Consider the following 11,281-nt stretch of genomic DNA (forward strand, 5'->3'; position numbering starts at 1 on the left):
TCCTAAATTGATTCAGCCGAATGTGATTTGGAGATTTGGCCGCTGCTGAATTGGACAGACACCATCCCCCACCCGGCCCCAGCTCCCGATTCTTTAAAAAAAATAAATAAATAAATAAAAGCCCTGGGCTTGCTGGTGGGGGGGAGGGGGTGATCCCTGCTGCCCCCCACTACCCCACACTGCATGGGAGGCTCTACCACAAGCCCCCAGAAGCCCCAACAGCCACTGCAGCAGCCAGTGAGTGGGGACTTCTTTTTTTTTTCCAGGGCCAGGAGCTGGGGCTGGGCAGGGCAGCCATGGTTTGAGGGGGTGGGCTGGGAGATCAGGTGGGGGTTGGGAGGGGTGCTGGGGGAGCAGGCAGGGGATGGTGCATGGTGGGGGTTCCCCCATGGCCCCTTCCTCCCCCCTCCCCTCCCCCCTACTTACCAGCATGGAGACTGGGTCCAGCTCCCTGCGGTGGCGAGTGAGGACTGCCGGAATCTCCAAAGCTCTCTGAATCTTTTCCGAATCAATTCAGAGAGCCTCAAATCCATTCGGACCGTTTTATTGGTCTCCTGATACAATTCAGATTCAGAGATTCAGCCACCAAATCGGGTCAAATCTCCTCCGAATCTAATTGGCACCTGAAGCTTCACACAGCCCTACCGTTTATGGTAAGAATCTGTATAAAGGTAAATTACTTTAAGTTATTTCTAGATTAACCATGGAGACTATTGTTATATACTTTCAAATAATATTTTGCCGTTTTCTGACCTCTTTCTCCCACATTTGACACAGTTTTTGCTTCCTGCACTTAATAAAGGCAGCTCAGGTATCCCCATGAGGCTCCACAGATTGGATGTGACCTTTTCAGCCTTGCTCAGTATTCCCCACATATATCCAAGCAGTGAGAACCTGCCTCGGTTCCCTCTCCATCTCATCTGCTACATCTTTAAAAAGCCAAACTGTATATCAATAGTGAGGGAGCTCTTCCTCCCTTTGTTAAACTTTGAAAGAACAATGCCTTGAACAGGATTGCCTCCTGTACTTGGTTCCTTCTCTTTCCCAATATAGTGCAGGTGGCCAAGCAGAGCAGACAGTTTCCCAAATGCTTCGCATAAAAAAAAAAAAAAAAATCCCAGGAGCCATAGAAAGTGAGCTGTGCCACAGTTGTACTTAGCTGCAAGAAGGAGCTTCATCCGCACTTCTGCTGCCTTCTGCCATGCGCACAAATTGTGTATCAACAGGCAAATTTCTGGAAGAGGATGAGTGAGATGTCTTAAGTGGTTGGGGCAGCAAAACTGAGGTTTTCTGCTTTCTTGTCTGAAGTAACAGTCCTTGACACCCTGTACTCCCTCTGTAAAGTGGAAAAGAGGCTCTAGTTTATTTTGAGGCTTTTAATTTGACAACTTGAGTCTTTCCTCACTTGTCATTGAAACCAGCATCTTTTCAGATTCTTCTTTGCCTCAAGAGAAAGGTATAGGATCTCCTACGGACGAGGCTGGGAACTACAAGTTTGTTTATTGAACCTGGCTGACCTTCATAGTCTTGGTTTCCTAGTCTTCTGGAAATGATTCTGTAACAGGTTCTGCTTTCCACGTCACTGGATTTCTTCTTTTCCTGTCACTTGAGATTCACACTGGATCCCAAACGCTGTAAAGGTCATTTTAATACAGTTGGAGAGATTCTTTGAAAAAGTATGAAGCCTCATCAGAGACCTTGACAAAGTGGAAGAGAATTTCCATGCATGCGATTTTAAAAGAAAATAGAACCTAGATGTTGTGTTCTTATTTTTTTTCTTTTTCTTTTTTTCCCATTGCTATGGTTTCAAAGTGTATGCTTCACTAAGAAGAGTCAAAGCTGCCTTTGGTTTCTGTATTGCAGTCTCTCCCAGATTTTGGTGATGTTTCGCTGTTTCCTTTCCCTTCTGGAAAAACTTCACTGTTACCGTGTAACCCATTTTGGTTTTACTGGCTTCTTTTGGCTGCCTGCCAAATCTTTGCTTTTGCAGCAGTAATTAGTAAGGACTAACTTTACCCCCCAACCGTTCTCTTTTCCAGCTTAGTTTTAACATAGTTTGTGGCATTACTGAGCAGTTTAAACTATCCCCCCCATCTCCCTTGGAGCTGGTTAATTGCCTATGTAGTGGTCTTGGCAACCCAGATCTACTGTTGAAATATCTTCCTACATAATACTTTTGCTTAGGCAGTAGTGAGCATGTCTGTATAAGAATCAAGGCAGTGCTCCTTTTTTGACACCAACATTTACAAGATTTAAGACAAATTTATACTAAGGGAATTAAATCAGCTACCCTCCACCAAAATTAAAAAAAAAACTTTCTAACCTGAATTACCTCCAGCTCCTGGGCCTTTGAGTCTTGCATAAGAGTGACTCTGTCTATAATGTTCCACCTCATACAAGGATGTGGTACTTGTTCATTGCGGTTCATGGAAGGTAAGGTGCAGGTTCCAAACAAGGAACAGAAATTTCTGGTGTGGTGCATAATTGCAAGCAACATCCACATGGATCTCTTTCTGTCTGGTTTCCAAATCCTCAGTTATTCATACTAGATGCTAACCTGTGATGTGGGGAGCTCATCTCTTCTAGAACATACAGTGGTGCTGGGCACATGGAACTCCACATGGAGGAAGGATAACATCAGTCTCTTGTAACTTCACTACTTTGAACTTCTCAAAAGCTCTTCTGATGGCTCGACTACCTTAACATCCTGGTCCAGTGAGTCCTACCCATTAGCATCCTTTGAAGTCGAGGGGGAACTTAGAGGTAAAGGATATAAAGGGCAGGATTGCTTAGCGGGTGCTTGGTCAACAGCTGAAAGATGCTGAATCAGTAAACTCTGCTTACATTCAGCCTCCTGCTCAGCTGGCAGTTACAAGAACCGAGAGCTGGTCCAGTGCCTCACCAAAGAAGCAGAATTCAGGTCACTAGAGTTGGATGTGTTTGCATATGGGTTGCTGAAGGGTTTACTGTATTTAATCTTGCCATTTCCATTTTGGGAAGTTCATTCAGAAGATAAGGTGAGAGAAAGTAAAAGTAAATATTTCTAGTTTTATGCTAGCGAAAGAGGCCATTGTTTTGTACCTTGGTGTTGAATTTCCTACTTCATCTGTTGAGAGTAGATCTCCCTAACCACAGTCCTGTACTTGGGCTATCTCAAACTATATGGCTACTGAGAAGGACTATAATTTTGTGAGCACTTTGGAGGAGGGAAAATGGTAGGCCTTGAATCATTACTATGCACTAACCTACCTTCTGACTTTGTTCAGTTTAAGACAAAGTTCTCAACTGGCATTATATTTATGGCCCCCTTCAGAAAATACCATCTCTGCTTTCATTTGTGTTTTTGACTATGGAAAATTTAATAAGGCTGTTCTTCTATCGCAAAGAACTCAGACCACAGGAGGTCAAAATGTTTTGGACACTATGGATTCCTATGTGAAATCTCTGGGTTTCTTGTGAATCATGTATATGTGTTTGCACACATAAAAAGAGCTAATATTGAACAGATAAGGTTTTTTGGGTAAATCCAATCTCTTTTATTAGATCAACTAAAAATGGTTGGGAAAAATCTTCTTTGCAAGCTTTCAGGTACAAATACCCTTTGTCAGGCTGAGGAGGCATCTGTAGTTGGCCTGTGCTCTTCCTGGATGAAATAGTAAAGAAGTCAGTATGCATGTGAGAGAGCCAGTCAGTGAAACTGTAAATTGAGGCAGTCAATGAGTGAGAGACAGGTAGGCAGGAGAAAGGGGAATGAATATTGCTGGTAAACATAGCGAGGTTACCTGGGGAGTCGGATGATAGGCAGGTTTATAATGTGTCATAAATCCAATGTCTATATTTAGCTTATGATTTTTTGTATCCAGTAGGTTGATGAAGTGAAGTTCATAGGCTTGCCTGTGAAAGGTGTTCTGTAAATTCCCTTTGAGGATTAGAAGTGAGAGATTGGTGAGAGAGTGGTTTTCTTGTGAGAAATGTGCCCCCATAGGTAATTGGATATGCGTATCTGTGATGGATTTTCAGTGTGCATTCATTCTGGTATGCAGTTGTTGGTTGGTGTCTCCTACATATTTTCCATCAGGGCATTTGGTGCACTGGATGAGACATTACATTTCTGGAGGTGCAGGTGTAAGATCCAGGAATGGTGATGGTTCTGTTGAGGGATGTAGTAATTGTTTGAGCAGCACCCTTAAAAGGATCTCAGAATACTCTAGGGTGCCATGGCACCCTAGCTGAGCATCACTAAGTTAAAGTTACCTGAATTCGTTTCTTGAAGATTTCTTGAATTAGTGAAAAGAATTAGACGATGGTTAGGGATGCATTCCCTACACACATGCCCAGGATCCTTTATGCCAGAAGAAGACTGTTGGGATATTTTAAAGCCTTCATGACTATCTCTTGGACAGTTATGACTCTGCATATCTGGTTGCACTTCACAGACAATCATAGTAAGTAACTTTTTTTACCCTATTGATGATAACAGTGTTTGCTGTGAACAAAAGTATTTTTTTTATTTCAAATAAATATTATAAAGAAATGGTGTCAGGTATCCAGGTTGTAAAGAAATGGTGCATCAACTTGATGTTATCTAGGGTTATCTCCACTTAGTCCATTCTTGTTGTGCTCTTTGTTTATATTCTTTGGTTGTTGGGGTCTTCATTGAGCTGATTGATGGATCTTGAACTAATCTGAGGAGCGAGAATTGGCTTTTAGTAGTGGTTGAAACAGATGCATAAAACATCAAGTTAAGCTGTCTGCAAAGTAGTATACTGGAGCTTTGCACCACAGTGATTGCTAATGGTAGTTTTCTCCTTATAGCAGAAGTTGTGTGTGTGGTTTTTTTCTAAGGTGGGCTCCGCATGGAGCTGCATGACACAAAACAAATAGACTAATAGAGCTCACTTTCTGTCATTCCCATCTGCTACTGAGAAACAAAACCAAACCATCTGAAAATAGGCATTGTCAGCAAACTCCAGTGATTCCTGTGGAGAAAAAAATGGCTTGGTTTAAAAAAAGAAAAAGAAATATCTGATGGTGTTGCACGTTTTTGGCTATTTGCCTATCATTAGCCAAAAAAGGAGGTGCAATTTGGGAACTTTTTCTGCGCTTCAGGAAGTCGGAGGTAAATGAGGCAGCAGATACTGTTGTTACACTTCATGAAAGTGATTTACTCGCATTGCTCACTAGAGGGTAGACTTGGAATTATAATTTGATATTTTTACAATGTTATTTGCAGTTGTCAGGTATACCACATACAGTATTTTAAAAAGAAGAGCCTGTCAATTAAATATTATGATAATTTAAGATCCTAGCACAGAATTATTTCTTACGACCATGACTAGGAAACTGCTTATTCCCCTTATAGATATTTTTCATAGAAATTACAAATGTTGTGTGTGTTTGCTATTGTTTAATATAAGACATTTTCTTGCTAAAAATATTTAGTGCCTGATCATTGCACTATGTGCCAGTGTTGCTCTGGGAATGTGTAGAGGAGCTGTTAGTATAAAGTTAGCAGCATGTAAAATGGAAAGTTAACACAAAACAAATATATCCTAAGTGAAGTTGACTTTAAAAATGGAATGGAAAAATAAAAAATCCCCAGTCATGCAACTTTATTTAAAAAATTGTTTTAAATAATATTTATGTCTCTTGCATCCTCAGGTGCCACATTAACTTCACCCTTGCATTTTTATGGGCATATAGTGTGCTGTATGTTATGAGCAACAGATTATTTATGGCAGTTGTGCTTCTAAGTGACCCGTTTTTGTGTGTGTGCACATGGGCATGCTTGAGTGCATATATACAAGCACTCAACACTGTCACCCTTTAAAACCTGAGGGAGAACCATCTATGGCTAAATTGTATAGAGCCGGTTCATCCATTGTGTGTGTAAGTAGTATGCATATGTATGATTCTGTATAACCTGCTTGTAGAGGATGTTTAAGGTTTGCACACAAATCAGCTTTTTATGACCTATTTGTGTTTTTTGGTTGAAAATTTGCCTCATACTGATATGCAGCTACTGGAGTCTGTTCATAATTACTTCATTATTAGCCCACTCTGGATAGGTGTTTAGTCAAATTTTGCTGCATGTAAGAGGGCATTGGGTGTGCCTGTGCCTTTTAAGAAGGCAAGCATCCTGAAAGGCAGCTTGCAGGTGGCAAAGGGGGCTGATTAGGACTCACCTGACCAGGAACAGGCTGGGCTTGAGGAATATAAGCCCTCAATGCCAGCTGGTCAGGCAGTCCAACCCTGAAGAAAAAGGATGTGAGGAGCTCCTGGCAGCAGGGCTCCTGAACAGACTTAGAGGAAGGTACCTGGGGCACAGAGGGGCTTGTATGTACAGGCAGGTGTCTGTGGCTTTGTTAAGCTGGGAGAAGATTTTGAATGCCTGCCAGAGGGCACAGGTGCTTTTAATTAAGTAGCACCAGTGTTTAGCCTTGAGCCCTGCTGAGTGCAGGCTCCAAGGCCAACTTGCAGGAGCCCAGAGTGGGATCAGGAGATTCATGATCTCAAGGCCCAGAGAGGTGCTGGGAAGGTGATCAGAAAGTCTAGAAACCCAAAGTAGGGCTGAGAGAAAGAGTGGGTCCAAAGGAGGTCTAAACAGCCAGAGACTGCCAGAGCAGAAGAGTCTGAAGATCTCAACTGGCTTAAGAGCAGAGCCAGGGCCCAGGAGGGACCACAGCCAGTTCTACTGGCTGGAGGCAGGGCCAGAGCCCAGGATGGGCCAAGGGTCCAGGAGGTACCAGAGCCATAAATATTAATGGGAGATAACACCCATGGGGCGTGATGTGGGGACGGATGGAACCATGCAATGAGCCCTTAAGGTTGCAGGTGACCCTACAGAGGCACGTATAGGCGGGCAGAGCTTACTGAGCTTGAGGGCTGAACAGAGACTAGAGGGGTCCAGGAAGGATCTGGTGATGATTACACAGACTCAGTCTAAGGCCTGTGGGCAGCCTCCTTTATCTAATCCTTAATAAGAACAAAGCGTGGTGGGCAAGTAATCAAGGGAGATCTATCTTAGAGACTGAGCCAGGGAGGGGTATCATGGCCGCCTCTGTGGCTCAGACCCGATACAATCCAGTTGTTCTTCCCTCTTAGATTTTACACTCTTGACACATTTACTTTGACTTATTTGTCTGCTGCTTAAAGGTTGTGTTAAGAACTTAGAAAAATACTTACATAATATACTGAAAAGTAGTTCTTTTGTATTTTACATGGCCGTCACTGAGATTAACTACAAGGTTAACGAAAATTATCTGTTACATTGAGCCATAATGGAGATTCATGTATAATGCAATCTGAGATTGTTCTTCTCTTTCACTGTGAATCTTAGAGATTCTAAGGTAGTGTTCAGTGCATTTCTAACATGGTGAACCTAAAAAATGCAGTGTTTCTGTTTTGATTGTATACAAGAATGTATGTTGTAAATGCTATGCAACTTTCAGTACTTAGGATGCATTCTCTTATGGAGTTTACCCCATAAGCACCTTCTTAGCTCCTTGTAGGTTGTATATAGGTCCTGATTCTGTGCACATCGTTGTGGTATCTGAGTATCCACCACAAGTGCATTTGTCACATGGGTTTGTCCATTTTTCTTTTCTATGAAAGGAAAGTGCTTTTATTTAAGCTGTTCTCTGTAATCCTGTTAGTGGAAGTCTTGTCCTTGCACAAGAAAGTAGCAGATATTGAGTATGGACAGAAATGACATATAAACTGGTATAAGTAATCAGAAACCAGTTCTGTAATGCAGCTGAAATTCAGTGCACATAAACCATTTTCAAAATGGCTGAAGCGGGTTTAAGATAAACCTGGATGGATGTAGTATTGGACTTAACTGATTTAGGTTAAATCCCTCCAACTATGCAAGGAGGTGTGTTTTAGTGTTCCCCAACTTCTGGCCTGGGCCAATGCAGGCATATGGCTGCATTTCTGGAATCAAAAGTGAATGTCTGTTCACTTGCTTATTGGGTCAGTCTATGCAGCTTAGATTAACGTGCAAAGATGGAATCAATTCAGCTTCAGACTTTTTGACTTTCTGTACTTAGCCACTGTGGCAATTCTTAGGGCCCTTGCTGACACTGAATTTGTCATGGTTAATAAGTTAATTTTGCCATAAATGGCAACAAGCCACATGTTCACACAATTATTATGTCATAACAGGACAAACCAGCCACAAAGACATTCCACATACACTGAACAACAGTTCTGGCTGATTTGCACGGTACCTTAAATTAAATGTGTGGTATTTGTCCCAGTCTTAGGCCTACCCTGGGCTGTTGCTGACAATCAGCTGCTTGTTGGCATTGGCACAGGATGGCCCTAGATCTTCAGGGCACCTGGGGCTATTCCAAATCTGATCCAATCATCTGAGCATTCAGATCTGGCACACCGTAGTCCTGGCTCCAGGACACAGCTGCCCCCTGTCTAGTCTGCAGGATTGGGACCGGTTTAGCTCAAGGTCCTGGCTTGGCCACAGCAGTCACATAATTGGAACATGAGGAAATTTGTGCCCCATCACAAACATAATATACTCTGCCATGCACATCTGGTATCTTTTGGGTACCTTGGCCTGGGTTCTCAGATGCCTGGAAGATAAAAATACAGAATTTTTAACTTAATGGTATGAAAAGCCTGTGCGATCAGTGGACAAGTTTGATTTTTATGGTAAGAACAACTCAAGCGTCATGCCCAAGTAGTGTATTCTTAGATTTGAATCATATGGCAATAAATGCATGTTAGTGCTTAAGCTAGGTCACCACCAGAATGAAACAGTCCCCATGGAACATGCTGTTTGCAGGTGCCACTTGCATGAGTTGAGGATCTGTGAGACCATGTAAAAACATTCACTCAAAGGAGTGTTTTCCACAAAGGTGATTGTGGTGTGGCTGCAAACCCTCTGTCATCCAGGATATAACCTCAGTTCTTACTCGGATTCAGGATTGTTCTCCATCTATCAGCTTGTAAAAGAACAAGGATCCAGACCCTGTAAAAGAACAAAGCTGGGTTGAGACAATGGTGATGTAAAAGAGAGAGCTGGCTGTTTACGTGCAGGCAACCCCTGCTTAGTGCTCTTAATTGGCTCCTGAAAAACCAAGCGTTAAGCAAAATGAGCGTTAAGTGAAACTGAAAGTATTTGACTATCCAAGATGGCGATCTCAAGTGTTATAATGAAACTCACTGAGCGCTAACTGAAATCAGGTATCAATTTAAAATGAGCATTATAGCGAAATATCACTAACGAAACAGCATTAAGCAGAGGTTGCCTGTATATTCTTGGCATTCCTGCCCAGAATTTCAGCAGTTCTACTGGCTGCATGCAAAATGTGGAATGAAATTGGAGAAATCACAGACGTTGTTTTCAGCTCCAAATAGATAAGAATTTAGTCTAATTGTTCTAAATAGCAAACGGCAGTTTTACTATTTGCTTTGAAATGACAAATGAACTTCCAGGCTATTCTTCAATTGGGTTTATTTGTCTCTTAAAACCAAAACAAAAACCTGAATTTAAAATATTGCATTTTTGCTCAGAGACGTTCATATTGCTAAATCGTAAAACAAGTTTCAGATCTTCTTTCCCTTTTTATGTGAAATCCAACTATTTATACCATCACACTACCTGTGTTAGTGGACTGCATCAACCCAAAATATAAACGGTTACGTGCAGTGCTATTTCTAATGTCTCCATGGCCACAAAGCAGGTAGCAAATGGGGAGATCTAGATAATGAAAGCACATGGAAAAGACCCATAGGATTTTTGAAGGTTAGGAGAACAACTGACCTGGTGATTTGAGCCCTTGTGTGTTGGTTTACTATACATTTGGTGGTAATTTTAGAATGGCAACATAAGCCTTATTTAGGGGTAAAACTGCGAACAGAACCTCTGTATATCATACATGCTACAGGATGGACCAATAAACTGTATGATATTATTCCTATAGCACTGCACTGGAGGCTCTCTACTGATGTGCAACAAATACAGTCCAACCTCTTCTTACACAATTAATTTTGCTTACTTTTTTGTCACCTCAGCGCTTGTTTGAAGAAGATAGCTTTTTCTCATGTTCATTTAGCAAAAGCAAATATTGACTACCAGTTGCATTTGATATTCTGGCTGGCTTGGAAATATAATATTTTTGTGCTAGAAGGGTTAATTATTTGTAAGTGTTACTTTTCCAGTCTGCAACTACCTTTTTTAGCATATTCTTTCATTTTACCATTGTATGCAAGAGCAGCCTGATGCTTTTAAAACTTATTTTAATGTGTAATAGGTAAATGTGCTATACACAATGCCCCTAAAATATTTTGCTTGAGGGTATGTGGATGAAAGAGCATCTTTTAAAATGCCGACTTCAAATAGTTGATAGTTAAATATCCCACATAGGATTCAGATTGTTAAAGATTTTTTTTTCCCTTTTAGACTTTGACTTTAGTGTACCAGGTTCCATGAAACTTCACAGTCTGATTTCTAAACTGAAGAAGTGGATCAAAATCCTAGAGGCAAAAACTAAGCAACTTCCAAAGTTCTTCCTCATAGAGGAGAAGTGTCGTTTTCTAAGTAACTTTTCAGCACAAACAGCAGAAGTGGAGATTCCTGGAGAATTCCTTATGCCGAAGCCAACTCACTATTACATCAAGATTGCAAGGTGAGTCACCACTGGGGGAAAAAGTAGCTGTATGTTGAGGAAAGTCAGAAGGGAAAAAAATAATTTCCTTTTTTCCAACCTCCTGGATTTTGTATGTTTATACCGGGATGACTTAATGCCATTGCTAATGATATGATTATGATGGCTTGATGTAATCCATTTACTTCTAGTTGTACATTCATCTGGTAATGTACAGCATTTCACCCAGTAGAGTAACAAGGGGTGGGCAGCCAGGGTACTAATCCAGAAGAACAGCAGCTACCACTTCAGTTGGCCCAGCCCCTGCTGCTGCTGAAGTCACAGACCCTGGTAGGTGCCTCTGGTCTCCCCTGGAAGGTCAGGGCATGGGCTGACTTCCTCCACATTGGTGCAAATGGAGTACATTTGGCACTTCCACTACCAGTACAGAGACTCATTACCAGGGAGGGCTATTCTGCAGTTGCTTGGGGATGTAGGGGGGTAGTTAGGAAGGCCAAGGCAGAGATGGAACTGGGACTAGCTTCCCAGATTAAGGACAATAAGAAGTCCTTTTTTAAATACATAGGGGGTAAGAAGAAGGTCCCGGGTAATGTGGGGCCCTTGCAGGACACGTTGGGAAATTTGGTCGTCACACCAGATGACAAAGCTAACAT

The 11,281-nt window shown here is 41.8% G+C and overlaps 1 protein-coding gene across 4 annotated transcripts in view; it reads left to right on the forward strand.

The window, feature by feature from the left end:
• TRRAP (transformation/transcription domain associated protein) overlaps positions 1-11,281 on the forward strand; it is a 193,842-nt gene that overhangs the window by 170,755 nt on the left and 11,806 nt on the right. For all 4 annotated transcript variants that reach the window (XM_019512890.1, XM_019512892.1, XM_019512891.1 and 1 more), the window contains one exon: positions 10,424-10,649. In XM_019512890.1, coding sequence (XP_019368435.1) covers positions 10,424-10,649 — 226 coding nt within the window. The remainder of the gene's footprint in view (positions 1-10,423; positions 10,650-11,281) is intronic.

Source organism: Gavialis gangeticus, unplaced genomic scaffold (assembly GCF_001723915.1).
Source record: "Gavialis gangeticus isolate Ggan-Ray unplaced genomic scaffold, GavGan_comp1, whole genome shotgun sequence".
NCBI classification, from domain to species: Eukaryota; Metazoa; Chordata; order Crocodylia; family Gavialidae; genus Gavialis; species Gavialis gangeticus.